General features: G+C 37.9%; 2 protein-coding genes across 3 annotated transcripts in view; both read right to left on the reverse strand.

Moving 5' to 3' along the window:
- Positions 1-1,013: 1,013 nt before the first annotated feature.
- On the reverse strand, positions 1,014-3,772 carry LOC106948879 (vitelline membrane outer layer protein 1 homolog). The gene is made up of 4 exons (XM_015034760.1): positions 3,509-3,772; positions 2,685-2,797; positions 1,863-2,169; positions 1,014-1,115 (listed from the first exon to the last, which is right to left on the reverse strand). The coding sequence occupies exons 1-4, from the start codon at positions 3,713-3,715 to the stop codon at positions 1,113-1,115; spliced, it is 630 nt and encodes a 209-aa protein (XP_014890246.1). The 5' UTR covers positions 3,716-3,772; the 3' UTR covers positions 1,014-1,112.
- A 5,130-nt stretch (positions 3,773-8,902) lies between these two features.
- The window catches only part of LOC106948876 (bromodomain-containing protein 2-like), a 14,957-nt gene continuing 7,893 nt past the window's right edge, over positions 8,903-15,966 (reverse strand). Inside the window, exons 4-12 of one of the 2 annotated variants that reach the window (XM_015034757.1) lie at positions 15,642-15,786; positions 15,155-15,318; positions 14,513-15,010; positions 13,314-13,442; positions 12,984-13,229; positions 12,615-12,868; positions 11,754-12,061; positions 11,032-11,157; positions 8,903-10,445 (exon numbers count right to left, since the gene is read on the reverse strand). In XM_015034757.1, coding sequence (XP_014890243.1) covers positions 10,315-10,445; positions 11,032-11,157; positions 11,754-12,061; positions 12,615-12,868; positions 12,984-13,229; positions 13,314-13,442; positions 14,513-15,010; positions 15,155-15,318; positions 15,642-15,786 — 2,001 coding nt within the window. In that variant the 3' untranslated portion in view covers positions 8,903-10,314. Of the gene's footprint in view, positions 10,446-11,031; positions 11,158-11,744; positions 12,062-12,614; positions 12,869-12,983; positions 13,230-13,313; positions 13,443-14,512; positions 15,011-15,154; positions 15,319-15,641; positions 15,787-15,966 lie in introns of both variants that reach the window. The other variant, XM_015034756.1, reaches the window with a different exon arrangement.

A 15,966-nucleotide genomic window follows, 5' to 3' on the forward strand; every position in this document is an offset into this window, starting at 1 on the left:
AAATAGCTAAAATGACAACCTGAAGGCATTAGAAACATATTTGTAAAGTGGAAAAGTTCAGCTAAATTTTCAGTATAATTTATTTTTCAGAAATTTGAACAGAGCAAACAATTTAAAAGTCAAATGATGCAAGTTGTCTGTACAATTTATTTCAACATTTTCAACTTTTCTTATTGGTTGACTTATGCTTTAGTCTTTTTTGTCTCACAGCACCATCTATCATTATCGAATACAGCAGGAATGGGCAAAAAGCATTTCTGGACTTAAAGCAGTAACTGATCAGGGATTGATGATACTTTCTGGACTCTCAGTTCATTTGAGCTAAAATTAAACAGCAGACAGAAATTAGTGACTCAGCATTTATCCAGCTGACATTAGCATCTTCATTCTTTCATGAGGGCCAACAAAGTGCACTTAAGCCTCCGTCTCTGGCCAGTTTAATACGTGGTCAGCACCGGAGCATTCGTTATCACAGCCGAGGGGGATTGCAACGGCACGTCAAAGACTGAATCACTTTGTCTTGATTTGCAAAATCTTTGAAAAACCATTACCTCATTGTTAGATAACCTCCTCAAGTTCTCCCCCCTGACCCTGCACACACACTCTGTTAGCCGATTAACTCCTCCCAGATTAATTAGAACCATTACCTCTGTGTTTTCCAGTCGGTGTCTTATCAACCTTTGTCAGACTTAAACTGTAAATTAATTAGCACCAACTCTCCTGTCATTTGGTAATTACCTCAGCAGCAGCAGGAGTTCAGTGAAAGGCTTACATCAGCACCTTGTGCTTCTTCTGACTTTGCTGAAACCTCATTGGACATTAAGTGATAATACTCTCCCACTGCTGAGGTCTTCACCTGAACAAGAGACGAATAGTTTACCACGTCCAACAAGGAAGAGTTATTATTTTTTTTAGGATTATTATTATTGGTGAAATAGGTTTGATTTAAATATTAATAATTTTTTTTGTGCAAAACTGCAGAAAATATGGTTTTGAAAGCAATCCACCAAAAATCTGTGATTAAAGGTGTTTTATTATAGCTTTCTTATTATAATGCTGTTTAGTTTGAAGGTTGTCTAACCTAAAATCAAAGACGTTCTAGAATCAGTTGATCATTGTGGAAAAGAACAAGAGAAATACTCATTAATATCACAGAATGTATAAAGTTAAATATTATGTTTGATGTCATAATTCAGAAATAATGTTCTAAATTACTTACAGGGAATAAAGTTTAGGCAGCCTCTTTTCTAATCTCTGTGTGACGTGAAAAAGCCCAATTGCAAATTTTTTTCTGGATTTACGTTTTATCACACCTAACTTGCTAATATGGTTCCGAGTATAAAACCTATGCGTTTTCCTTAAACACCTGCAGTTATCTCTGATATTGAAACTGCTTTGATAATTGAAATTTTCATGTGTGAGGAAAAAAGGCAAAAACAGAAGAAAGCTATGAGAGGGAAATCAGATTAGTCCTGCAGTTTGTTAGTGACTATTTGTTGATTTTATGTTTTCCAAAACTATTTCTTAATATTTTTTAAAAATGCTATAAATAAAATATGTAGGCAAGCTAAAAGTCTATGAAATGAGGAATCAACACATGAATGTGCTTTCAGATTAGTTGCTTGGTGTCCAAAAATTCAAAAAGTCCAAAAAAATAGATCATTTGTGGTGAGGAAAAAAAAGTAAATAGATGCAATTTGGACTATATTTGGATTTTTGGGTCAGTACTTAAGCTTAATGGGATCATGGAAAGAGTTATATTCTAGAAAATGATAGCAGGGTTTTGCACAAGGGAACTAAAGAGCCATTTCTGTTTTTAAATCTTCTTTTGAGTTTCAGGGCTCAGAAACCTTTTAATACACCTGCTGAGATTTGTTACAACAGAAAAGCCGGACGTCGTTGAGAGAAGAGTCGTCCAGGGCCCACTGGTACTCCTCCATCTTGGTCTCTATGCCGCAGATGCCTCCGTTGGTGCAGTCTTCACTCCAGTAGCCGTAGTCGCCCCACTGCATGCCGGGCGCCTCCAGCGTTGGGTTGCTGCTGCAGCGGAACCTGATGTTGTTGACGGCCGTGTCGTCTCCTAACAGTCCCTGGTGGGGCTCCACGCGGATCTGGAAAGATGTCAGCACGCCGCCAGGGCAGTACTGAGGATGGGACCACTCTCCGGTACTAGACAGAAGGTTTCCAAATGCAGGAACTTAGAATTAGAAAAGCAAGTATGAAGACAAAACAAGAATTTTTGTACTTTCATTACATCTTGATCAACAGCCAATTTATGATTGAAGAGGATTAGAGCAGCTGAAAAAAAAAAAAAAATCTAGTTTTAAAACTGGATTTTAAAGCCTGCCCCAAATTTTGCACAGGATTTCAGTGAGGATGAAGTGCAGGTTCACAACTGCTTTAACAAGGAACAACATTTGAACTTTTGTAAATCTAATTGTATTTCACGATAGTTCATGAATGTGGTGGAATTATGTATTTTTATACATAATACCATCTCACTATTCTGAGCCTTCACATTAAAATTAAACTACTAATAGAGCCTGGTCACTTCTTTGTGAGTGAGCAAACTTAGAAAAATCAGACAAAGTTAAGGAGTGATGTGTCTGTCAGTGGGTTAGACCAGTTAGAACAGATTTAAATGGTCTCTTTGCTTTGCTATAAAAAAAGTTCAACTTGCTCACTGTCCAGTGTGTGACTCGACGTAATACAGGAAGCTGCGGCTCTCGTCCTGGGAGCAGATGAGGCGGATCCCGTTCAGGGCGGTGTCGTCCCCCCCGTACTGGTTGGTCTCCACCTGGGGAAACATGAACCAGTTCTCAGTTTATCTCTGTTCTGCTACAGCAGCTGAGGAAATTCAAATCAGGTTAAATCACAGATGGTTTGGCTGGATTTCGGCACAATCTGGACACAAGGTTGTGAGTTAATGTCTTGTAGCAAGAAGTTATACAGAACCTTCCACCTTTATTGGTACTCCTCATGAAGATATGGACAAAAATATTAAGTAAAAAAGATCCCCCATAAAGTGGTATAATTTCACAGTAAAAAAAAAAACAAAAACAAAAACAAAAAAATTCAACCTTTAATTTTAGTTAATTTTGTCAGTGGGGGAAACAACTTTTTAAGAAATGATTAAAATCAAAATTTTGAGAAACTCAGTAGGTTCTCACTTTAGGTACCTTAAGCTATTGGGTTTGCATTTTAATATTATAAGGGATTAGAAGTATATTATTCAATTATGCATTGCATTACGTTATTGTCATTTGTATAATTAATATTGTGGTAAAGTTAGTAAAGATGATACAAAGTACATTAAAATAAGCAAAAAAAAAAAAAAAAACTGGCTAAAGTTAGTATTTGATCAAATTTCCCCGAGCTACTTAAAGGTCCTTGACCTCAGAAAAAAATATCTCTTTTACACATTGTTTTTTAGATTATGGATTTAAGTAGGAGTGAATTTATATTTTAAATTGAAAATGTTTGTAAATGTACATTTTTATTCTTTTACCCTGACACTGAATCCAACAGCAAAGAAGTTATCAGGACACATCTCTGGCCAGGTCCAGTCTCCAAACCTCTCTCCGTTGTTCACAGTCAGCACAGATCTGTACTGTCTGCTGTTAAAGTCTTTGCCGGCTCGCTGCAGAAACACCTTCTCACAAAAGCCGCTGGAGGCCACAGCCAGCAGGACTGCGATGCTGAGCAGACTCGACATGCCGGCAACAGGAGAGTCAGTGTCTTCACTCTGGAAGGCTGAAAGACAAGTAAGAGCTAAAGGTTCCACCTCAAAGCTCTTAAAGCTTCCCTGTAGTTTCTGGTATCAGCATGAATCATTTATAGAGTCGCATTACGGAACGGCGTGGGAATAAACAGCTGGAGGTGGAGAAAGAGAAGACACAGGGACTCCATTCAGCCTTCAGTGATATTTTGCAGCTCAGCAGTGGATCTTATCACCAAAAAGAGGGAAAACAGGCAGTAGGGTTCTTTAACCTGCAGGCTGCAGCAAAAAGTTTGTGTTAACTTTAAAACGGAAAAAGCAAAGACTAAAATAACACATCTTGCATCATGGGTAAGAAATGATATTAAACAGGAGAAAAGTTACTAAATTCAATAATTTGACAAGGTGCTCTGGTCTTGGAAACAAGGCGTTCTACAATCAATAAAACTCTTCTACAAATTTAGCATCTGACCAAAGATAGCTGGTTAGCTACTGCAGGTTTCTACGACAGGCTGAGAAAACTATAAAGCTGTGCAAAAGGTTGAGTCTTTATGCTGGTATTACCTTATCCAGCATAAGGTGATATGCTGCTGACTGATAATACCTTATGCTGCAATCCAGACTGATCACAACCATTTCTTGTTTCCTTTGTGCTTTTTAAATGTCCCACATGAGCAGGAGTATGCATCAAAGATTTAACTTTGTACCAGTCCTCCAACCATCATGTCAATTAGATAGATAGATTGATTTTGATTAAACTCTCACCACTTTTCCTGTATGTAATTGAGATGAAGTTGTGGATAAATATTTGATATATAAGTCCAAAACTGAATAAAATGAAATTACAGTATATAAGATTTTTCTTTTCTGTGTATTAGATTAAGAACACTGCACTGAGTTTTTTCTACAAAAAAAAGGCAAAGCATCAACGTTTCCAAATTTAAAAAAGAACACATGTACAACTAATAGGAACAAAGTCTATTTATAATTTAAATTTGTTGTCTTTTTGCAAGGGAACTCAAGAAGGTTTTATTGCGCTCAAGCAACTCTGAATTTATTTAAGAAAATGTTTGTTTGTCTGACAACATTTAGCTCAAGTAATTACATGCCACACAACATTTATAACACATCATTTAATGGCTATTAACTAGAGAACAGAAAGAAATATTCATCTTTGGGTGATCACTTTTGCATAATGTCATCTTTCTAAAATAATGGCCTAAATCATTTTTGACAAAAGTGATTTTCTTTGCCTTAATTATCTTTTTGCAAAAAAGAAGAGGTGATTTTTTTTTTTTTTAAATGATGTTTCAGGATTGATCTTTTCATGTGAATTGCAGAGAATAAAAGCATCTCCACAATGAAAAATCTACTCAGGTGCATTGAGGTTCTTTTCTTCACAGGAGTACTTGTTTTTTTCCTCTATGTAACATATTAATCTAATAACGTTTCAAAGATATAAAAAGTAGTTTGAATGTAGTTATCATCCCCGTTGCTTTATCTCACCACAGTGACGAACCATCACCCAGAGTGTTTTTATGTGGAAAAACAAGTTTGGTGTAAAAATAACTGTCTTGTGTCAACTGGGAAATGTTTAAGTTGGAGATTATGTTCAGACAAAAACTGGAAGGTTTTGTACGATGTTGTCATCTAAGAGTTTGTTGACAGAAATGATAAGGCAGGAGTTGTTAAATTTTGCTGCAATAAGTCAGCTTGTCACTTTCTCACAAATATGTTACCTGTAGGATGCAGCTTAAAGGGACATGTATAGAAAAGAGAATGCCAACCCTCCTTTCAACTATTCTACAAGCCCTAACTCCAATCCTAATCCTGAGTATATTACTGTAGGTCAAGATGCTAGACAAACCTAGAGGCTACTATTAGTGTTTCAGCTACTCTTAGCTTTTTAGGTCATTGTAGCTTATAAACTTATAAACTATTGTGACCTTACAGGTTAGATTTGCAGACATTGTTCTGCACAAATTTCTAATTCTCTTTGGGTTGGATTTTTGCTGCGTTTTTCAAGCTTTTGCTTTATTCTGCTGCTTCTGCCTGTTTCTCGCATTTCTGCAAGTCTTCTCCAGTTGACTTCAAATGCTTTGACAATTTTCAGTTATAAAAAAATATTCAGCTTACGGCATTCAGACTGCATTTTAACAGGAAACACAAACTTTTCAAATTACACATTTTCAATCACTTTTTTGCAAGGAAGTATTTCAATAATAAGTTACTGACTTATTTAAATGTGGAGTAATATATGTAATAATTAGATGGAAAAATAATTATTAAAATTGATTTTTTTTTTCTGTCGGCTTACACAATAAGGCCAGTGGATCGAACTAAAATTACAGTAGAAGGTAGACTGCAAAGATTTCAACAGCTAGCTTACCGTGTATGCTTAACTTTTGACACATTATTAATTATTTGCATAGAATTTAAACAATTATTGATAAATGTAATCTTCATTTCTAAATTTAATACAGTTCTAACATAGAAATATGCATTTCATGTCTTATTTACTTAATTAATTGTGACAATTTTAATTAAAAACAGAGAAAAATCTTCCTTGCTTGTTGCAGATCAAATTTTGTAATCTGCAAATTATGACCTGAAGTGTCAGCCTTGTTTTCTGGCACAACTGAAACTCTGACCTCTTCATCCTCTCCTCCGTGTTGCCTTCACTTCCCAGAGACAAACGCTTGAACAATGCTCTCCTGACATTTGGAGGCAGTGAGGTGTTAAAAATTATCCAAGCACAAAATTAGCTGAGTGACCTGCTGCTTTAAAGTCAAGAACAGAGAAGACGCTTGTGAGTTGAACAGATTTCCTCAGAGCACTTAATCAGCGGAGAGGGAGTGGGGGGTAGTTTTCTTTTAAACGGAGAAAATGAAGCCAATGAAGTGGAACTGGAGAGATTTAGAAGATAAGAGTTTAAGAGGAGAACTGTTGAAACCTTAACTCTTGTTAGTCCATTTCTCAGTTTAGACATAATTAAGAAAATAATCACCAAAGTACTCCTGCTGAAATAATGCATCCCGCTTCATTAGTGACCAAACTCTTTATAACTGTTTTCATGCTGTTGTTAGTAACTGAATGAATGATTCCCCTGAAAAGAAAGAGTAATTAAGTTGGTGTTGTAGCTTCAAACCAAAGCACTGATTTTAACTTTTTTTTTACTAGAATATTGCCTGCAAAAGGCAGACTCCTGTCAATAAGTTTATTGCATTGAGTTTTGTCCTGGGATCAGTTCCCAAGAGGTTTTGCACAGTTGAAGTACAAATTCTCAGATGAAACAGTAATGAATTAGAGACTGACAGCTTCATTATAACCTTAATATATATGTTTGAAGTTTAGTTCTTAAAATGAACTTTGAAATCATTACTCAGTATCTAGGAGATTGATATATTGTCAGAGCATGCTGTTTTAAAGGAAATACAATAATAATAATTTTAAAAAGCTGCTGAGTTTGGCATTAAGTTTGAAAAGTCACATTTATGCCTCAATCTTCAGATACTCCAGAAATAAAATAAGCCATCTATCCCATCCATCACTGTGAAAATAATTAGATTCAGACCAAATAAATCCAACAGAGCTGTAGTAGGGCATTGTTATTCTGTGTAGGTAATAAAACATAACTCGGCATGACAAATGTCATCACAGATCAGGCGCTGACTGCCAGATTGTTTCATGTCTGATTGTTCCTCTGTAAATGTATAAAACTAGAGAATGGCAGGCACAGCCTTAGATCTTTGGATTTTGTGTTTTAACAATGTATCCCAAAAACTGAAGGAAAATATTCTATTCTAAAGAGATTATTCTAAACAGGATAATCTTGACTCTCATGGGTGCCATGTACAGAAAGTGTGTTTATATTACCTGCTGTTGAAAACTCCAACTCCAACTTAAGTCATTTCCTGTTAACATTTTCCACATCAAGCTTGAATAAAGGGAACAGAAGCGTACCAAGTACTGAACCGAGAGGAATGACAAAATTCACTCCGGAAGATGCATTATTAACATGTTCAAATTTTAAATGGAGATTTACAGCTCTTTGAATTCAAAGTCCAAAACACACATAGTGCAGTTAAAGACTCTCTCTTGTCCCCGTGTCACTGTGGGCCAAATATGACAGAGAGGAAGGTGAGTAGTGATCTGTCACATTATGTCAAAACTGTATTATGAAGAGGATGAAGTTTTGTCAGGTGCTATACGTTTCATCTCCTGCTGGCTGCTTTTCTGTCCAACCTGTTTGCCTGATTTGTGGTTTTTGCAGGAGCTCTTCAGCGATTGACAGTTGAAATGGAAAGTCTCCGATGTGTCATTTCACACTTATTACTTTGCGACATTAACATTGGTTAATCTGTAGTATTAAACCATACTGGCTCAAGGTTGAATGAGGCCTCACTTCCTGTTAAGAATACAGATTATGTGGAATCTGGGGACAGAGCTAATGGGCTGAGTTTAAAAGTAATCCGATTATTAGTATTTGCTGAGACGCATTTGTGAACAAACCAAAGCTTAAATACAAAGAAAAACCTACATTTGTAGCATCAGAAGATGGTCAATCTTCACCAGATCCACTTACCTGCAGCTAAGAGGAAGCAGTTAGATGAACTAATCATGAAGGAGAGCTCTGTGTGAGGAAGAAACTTAATAACTGAACAGTATTGTGTTACAGTCTTGCCCTCACTGTACAGCATTTTAAGTTTTGATATATTTTAATACTTTTTATCTTTGTGTGAATCTACATACCTCAATGCTGTCAGTGTTTTGCTGTTTACCTGAATGTCCCCACTGCACAACATGGAAGGATATTTCTATTCTACTCTAAAAATGCCATTAAACTTTCTCGTATACCTGGAATCAATTGGAATGCATTTATGACTGGTTTTTATGATCCGTTTTGTAAAGTGCTCGAGATGACATTGTGAATCGACACCATGTAAATAAACTGGTCTGAATTTTCTTTCACCTTGACAGTTTCTAACGTCCAATCAGCTCTACCTGCCATTGAAACTCATCTTTCACTTTGCGATTCTGGATTTATCTTTAACCAAAGACAGCTTGCAGCAGAATGAGAATGTTTCACCTTGAACTGAAAGCCAGTAAATTCAGCTTACAGACTGTAACGTATCTGCTGCCACCTAGAGGAACCAAGTTGTCATCACAATGAAAATGACGCCGTTTTGGAACAACTCCAGCACACTGGGTTTTTAATACAAACTAGAAATGTCAAACAGAGACACAAAACTCACATTAGTCCTACAGAAGAGATTATTTGGTGTAATTTACAGTCCAATGAGGGTTTCCTCTAATAGAAGTAATTAGCTTAACAGGAGGCAGCAGTCTTAACAGTGTAAACAACTACTGGAATGACATTAACACATAAAAAGGGGAAAAAGTTGAAAAAGCAGAAATACATTACTTTGTGCAACAGCAAATACAGTTAAAGTATTTTATACAAGCGTTTCTTTTTGTGAACATTCAACAGCAGGTTCAACTTTTTGTAGTTTCAGGATCCCACTTAAATTCTTTAAAGGGGTAACTTAAAATAAGCAGCCACACTTGCTCCAGTAATTGCAGTGCAACCAAAAACATTTGTTTGAAAAAAGGTTTCAGTGTTAAAGATGGGTCCAATAAATATAACATTCAGGAGCCTGATAGTTTTGATGCTTTTGTTTTTCTGTTTCTTTTCAAGAAGGAAAAGCTGCAGCATTTTTTCAGTTAGTGTCATTTTAATAAAAACAAAAAAACAAAGAAAACAATTAAATTTTAGGAGAACTCCCACTAAATCAGTCAAATCTGGAAAATGTGCAACTTACTGCTAAACTTTGTAATTACAGTAGGTCAAACTTATTCTATACAGTTCTACAAACCCACTACTGTACAGGATTGAAGACTGACTACAGCAGAAATGTCACCGCAACACAGAGGAACAAGTCGTGCTTCAAACCGTTAAATGTAATCAACGTCGGGTTTTTACATAAGAATGAAAAGCACCATATGGTCGCTTTTAAACACTGCTAACATGCTGTTGGGTCTGGAACATGAGAAGGAAGCACAGAGTTCTGCTAATATCTGGTTCCTTCAACATTTAACGCTGAGTTTTAGAGTTCACCTTAAAATCAAACAAGAACTGAAGTTAAATTTAAGAAAGCTAAGGTCCGCAACTAAAGGTTTGCTGGTTCAAACTCCAGGATGTTTTGAGATGTGGGAGAAAATAACTTGTTCATCTCTTCAGGATAAACTTAAGTGCCAGCCAATCGCAGATCTGAGCACAGTCCGTCTTTCCACATCACTCTTTTTTTTTCTTTTTTTTTTTTTAAATAGCGCCTCCCTCTTTGGGGATAATAAAAATCTTCTTTATAAAAGAAACAATAAAATTGTACAGGTATTTACAAAGCCGGGGGAGGAAAAACCAAGGCATTGTGTGTTTGGGGATTTGCATCTTTTAGTCCCACAGTCACAACAAATTTTGCTGATTTCTCAGTTGGGGGAAAAAAAAAAAAAAAAGTTTCAGGGCGTATTGTGTCCTGGGCCAGCCCAAGTCCCTGAGTTATCAGTGCTTCTTTTGTTTTGAGCTTGTGTTTATGAATTCAAGTCGAGTCTGAATCACTTGTGTCTGACGACGAGGATGAAGAAGAGGAGGAGGAAGAGTCCGAGCTGGAGCTGCTGCCGCTGAGGCGTGACGGCTGGGCGTGCGCCTCCACGGCGCTGGGCTTTTCCACTGAGAAGAGCAAACAGAAGTTAGAAACTTCTAACAGGAAGGCCATGTTTGCACCAAAAATCACCTCTAAAGATGAGCCAGTGATTTTCACCACACCTCCAACACTGAGCAGTTTATGGAGATATGAAGCAAACATGGTGTGCCTTCCTGCCAAACATTTCCGATGCCCATTATTTTTAGAAAGAGGAGGCTTTCTTGTACATAAATTTCCCACATAATTGTTCGGTATAATTGCATTCGTGCTCTAATGAACACATGATGGTTTCAGGAAAGGCTGGCATCTGGGAATAATAATTCCCACAGTAAAAATGATAGACTTCCACAGACTGCTGGTCTCCTTCCCAGACCGATTGGTGGCAACAGTCACTTATTTTTCATTTTCAACATGAATGGATGGATTTAAGTGGTTGAATCTGATCAAAACTCACCTAAACCACAAAATTATATGTATAACAAAATATTTGTACTGGTAATATTTACTTAAACTAGAGTTATTTTCCTTTTTGACTCAAAAAGTGAATATGAATTGGAGTGTTTTCTGTATAACAAGTGGAATTTGCATTTGAAGTGCAGAGTGTGAGCTCACCTTTAGGCTTAGTGGGTTTTTTGACCGAGTTGAGCTGTCCACTGACGTCCTGCAGCCTCCTCTCCAGCTCCCTCCTCTTTTCCAGAGTCAGCTCCTCTTTAGACATACTGCCTTTATTCTTCACTTCTGCAAATAAACATTCACATGTTGATTTTGGAAGTCATTTTTTGCACTGGATGCATCTTTTGCTACAGATGATGAAGCATGCATTAGTGATATTGCATTTTAGGCAGTAAAATGTTCTTAAAGGAATGGAAATATCTGTTTATTTCCAACTTTTAATGCGTTTGTAATATTGTATTGAAAAGGATTAAGTGGTGAAATGAAAAATCAGCAGAATGTTCCAGTTTTTTTTAACCCAGTCAATCGTCAAAATAAACAGATTACTAAAATAATCGTTAGTTAAACTGCCAAACTACATTCAACTTTTAAACGTGGATCTCAATAAATCAAAACATGATGAAAGTTCATTTTTTCCTGTGAAGAGTCTGAGCTGGAACATTTGGATTTTGGTTTATTTTTGATGAATATGAATTTCAGAAAAGAAGTCAAACTTCAGTTTTTTAATAAAATGGATTCTTGATACTCAGTTCTGCTCACTGTAAGTATGACTGTGTTTTGTACAATATGTAAGGATAAACAGTTTCATTGGTTCTATAAACGCATAAAAAGCAGGATAGAGGACATTACCAATGGATGGAGGCGTTATCTACCTGGCTCACCGTAAGGCTTACGGGGTTTCTTCCTCAGACACGTCATGACGTAGCGCTCCAGCTCCTTCAGCGTCGACGGCTTTAAGGTTTCAAAGTCGATTTCGATCTCCTCCGGGTTAGTGTCCCTCAGGGACGGCTCCCTGGACTGGATGATGTGGACCACCCGGCCGAGCTTCTCGCCCGGCAGCTTGTTGATGTCGAGGCTGAGCTGGCGTTTCTCGTCGTACGTCATGGGAACGATCTCCTCCTCTTCCTCCGAGTCGTAGTGGGGAAGCGTGGACGGGGCCAACGTTGGATAGAAAGGTTTCTTTGCTGTCCTGGAGGACAAAATGAACAGCAGCAGCTGGTCAAGTTTGTTTTCAATTAAAAAAAGAAATAAGTTGCATGAAAAAGAGGAAGGTTTCGTACACTTTTCCCAAAGTAAGATTCAAGAACTTTTCCAGCATCAGATAAAAACATTACAAATAAAGTAAAAAAAAAAACAAACAAAAAAAACAAAACATTTTTTTTGTGGTAGCATTCTACAGCAGGAATAAGGTAATCTAAAATATAGCAATGTTATGTCTCACTCAGTGCTTACTGTTTTGGTCAGACAAAAAAAAAAAAAAAAATCACTCAACTTTATCGACTTTAACATATACAAAATTTAAGGCAAGCTTTATTTCAATTCTACAGATCAATAAGTCACTAATCCATGAGAAATAATAAGTGTTCATTACAATCTAAAACTGTGTTATGGTAAATGACATTCCCTAACTCAAGCACTTTCCAGGACCTTACACAGAAATCAAAGACCTTCCAAAACCTAACTGAAACTGAAGTGCCTGTAGGATCCCTGCATGGGGATTTGGATTGTTTTCCACTACTAACTTGCTGTTCTTGTTGCTCTTCTTTGTCTGGACTCTCTTCACTTGTGAGACTCCAGCTCTGGCTGATTTGCTCTTCAACATCTTGCCCGGCATCTTCCATTCCTCAGAACCGGCTCTGCTCCGTCCAACACGGCTACGCTTTTCTATCTTCTTCTTTTTCTTCTTCTCTTTCTTCTCCTTTTTCTCCTTCTTCTTCTTGGGTTTGACGATGGGACCTTGAGACAGAGCAGCCAGCTGTTCATGCACGGCCCGGAGCTGTAAATATAAAAACAAACAAAGAAACAAACATTTGTTAAATTAGTCTCTTTCACTGGGATGTTTTAGTGAACTAAAAAGGGGATGTAAATGAAACGGTGGGCGGGCCACTTACCTGAGTACACACCTGATCCTGTAACTCGGCCAGGCGGTGTGCACGCTCTTCCTCGCTGTCTGAGCTCAGGCTGCTCTCGCTCTCTTCACTGTCGCTGCTGGGCTCGCTCTCAGAGGTGGAGGAGGAGGACGAGGAGGAGGACGAGGACGATGACGAAGACGACGTGGGATGTCCGATGACAGACATGGCCGTGTGTTCCATCGGCGGTTCGTCTGGCATCTTGGCAAAACGGAACTCAAAAACATCCTTAGGAAAAAAAATAAACGGTCCATCATTCCTCAAACTAAGCGTCAGACATGAAGCGTGGTCCACGCAGCAAGATCCGCTCACCTGCAGCTTCCGTGCCATCGCCACGACGTCGTGGTCCGGTGGGTTGTATTTGTAGCAGTTTGAGAACATCAGTCTGACGTCGCTGGCAAACTGTTGGGCGTCCCTGTATTCACGGCAGTCCATCTTCCTCTGATACACAGTTTGAAAAGAAAACAAACAAAATAACATGAGTTTTTTTTTTTTTTTTTTTTTGTTTAAATTGTCATATTACAAAGTAAATATGTGAGACCTAATAAGAAAGCATCTATAAATCACAAAAAATATTTATAGAATTTCTACAAATGTTATGGTCAAGTTAAAAATCAAATAATCTAAGTATTTTGTAATAAAACAGAAGCACATATGCTACATACTAAAGAAAAAAAATGATCCGTCTTTAAAGTAACAAAAATAAAATACTCAACTTAAAATATTTAAAATTGATGCTACATTTCACATTTGAAGCATATTCTGTAGCAGTTGTGAGATTGTGTTCTACTTTAACTTAAAAATAAAATAATGTTCAGGATATTTTTTTTATTTTGAGAGTAACTGACAGCTATAAAATTACTTCAGCAAACACCAATGCCGACTCCTCTGCGTAATGCTTTGATATAATTTAGCCCATTAACATGTTTTCTTTTTGTAGTTCCCATTATTTCTGTCCAAACAGAAATCAGATACATTTATTATTAATTTTTAAACCCAAAAGCCAAAATGCCTTGCTTTCCTCTTTTCCTGCTTTGTAAATTACAGGTATTTGCATGTTCCCTGTATAAAGATGAAATTTATGATTCCCAAAGTGGGAGGGTCTATTTAATGTGCAATGACACAGCAGCCTGCAGCAGGGAGATCCATCCTACAGCTGGACAAACACAAACAGAGTAGAATTGCTAAATGAGTTTCTTAACACCCAACATGAGCTTTCAGGGAACACTGATACTTAAAACTGTTGGTAATCCCAAAATGTGTTAAATAAACCCTACAGATACCAAATTGTATGATACTCCACAGTTTTCTACATATGTTTGCCAAATTCAGTGACTCTGCATTTTCAGCTTTGTTTCGTCTGGATTCAAATAGGAGTCCAAACTTTCATAATTATTTCATTAGTTCATTAAACAGTTTAATAAAAGCAATAAACAGTTAACATCATTTTAACAAGGAACAAAACTTTTTTTCCCCTTGCATGTATTGCTTTTCTATCTATTCATAGTTACCTTGATGGTGCTGAGGTCCATGGGACACTTGATGATGTCATGGTAGTCGTGAAGGCCCAGAGCAGTCGTGTCTACAGGCGTGTAGAAGGGCCAAGCGTACGCCGCGTGCTTCTTTGACAGCATCTCTTTGAGCAGCCCACTGCAGTACCTCAGCTGGGGACTCAGCTTGCCTTTCTTGGAGAGCTGAGGCTGGACAGAGTCAGGCAGGTCCTTCTTGGGCGGTTTGATGGGACGGCCGCTGCCCACCCTTCGGCCCGTCCCGGCCATCATTGGCTGCAGGAGAACGGGACCGCCGGAGCTCCTAACCAGGCCCATGCCAGGTGGGGTCTCCAGGCTCATGCTGCCCATGGAGGAGATGGTGTGCATGGAAGTGTCATGGACTTGACCCCCGTGACCTCCTTTCCCCAAGCCCACCATGTGCGTTGATCCTGACATGCCAACAGTAAAACCCAAGGTGGAGGGAGTTGTGGTGTCCGCTTTGCGCTTCACACCTTTTTTCTGCACAAAAGAGAACCGCAATTTTGCTTATTTCTCTTATAAGCAAAAGCAATCATTCTAAACTACGTGAAACCTACAAATCATCTCTTATCATATACATTTAAGGCACAGCAATCGAAAAACACATCAAGTATTTATACACACCTTAGTGGTAGGCTGTGTAGGAGGCAGGCCCATGATGTTCGCTGGAGGCAGACTCTTGGTTAGAACAGTCTGAGGAGAGCTGGCCAGCATGGAGTCACCAGTATCGGAGGAGGAAGGTGAGTAGGCGGACTGGGACACCGCTGGCACCTGCTGAGCCCGAGATGCTGCACATGGAGCAGAGTGTAACACATGAGGAAAAGATACTACTGCTAGCAACTAACAAAGATTAAAAAAAAAGAAAAAGATACCATACATCAACTGTTATGCTCTCTTACACATTTTTTTTTATTAATTAGATCATGAATTCTCATCAGAAAAAGGAGGAAATGTTTCAAAATTAATCTGGTTTAATCACATTATAAGAAAATAGCTAATAACACAAACTTAGCTGAGATTGAAAAGCTTCATGAGCACAGTCTTCAGAAAATGTTACATAAATTAAGACGGTACATTTTCAATACTCTTAATCAGAAAATATTTTCCTCACGGTTAGACTTGCGGCCTCTTCCTCTGCTGTTGTTGCTCCGAGGAGCAGGAGCAGGCAGCTCAACTTCCTCCTGGGGCATCTGAGCTACCTTCTGGAGGAAGATCTTCTCCAAGGACTGGGCCATCAGCACAATGTCATCAGTAGGCTAAACAAGGAAAACATTAGACTTCAGGAATATTGGTATTCTGCTACAAATGTACATTATATTGTCATTTGAAAATGCCACACTGGCTTTTTGTGTAGAATGAGAATTAGTTACAGCTGAAAAGAATTAGTTGACATAATCAACTATGCAAACTATAGTGGATATGTCTTTTTGTACAGG

Source organism: Poecilia latipinna, unplaced genomic scaffold, assembly GCF_001443285.1.
Source record: "Poecilia latipinna isolate Pla-1442-1.1 unplaced genomic scaffold, P_latipinna-1.0 Scaffold310, whole genome shotgun sequence".
NCBI lineage: Eukaryota > Metazoa > Chordata > Actinopteri > Cyprinodontiformes > Poeciliidae > Poecilia > Poecilia latipinna.

Coding starts and splice junctions, on each gene's coding strand:
- LOC106948879 (XM_015034760.1), bottom strand. CDS start 3,715: ATGTCGAGTCTGCTCAGCATCGCAGTCCTGCTGGCTGTGGCCTCCAGC. Junction 2,798..3,508: donor CTGTTGGATTCAGTGTCAGG/GTAAAAGAATAA, acceptor ATGTTTCCCCAG/GTGGAGACCAACCAGTACGG. Junction 2,170..2,684: donor GTCGAGTCACACACTGGACA/GTGAGCAAGTTG, acceptor CCTTCTGTCTAG/TACCGGAGAGTGGTCCCATC.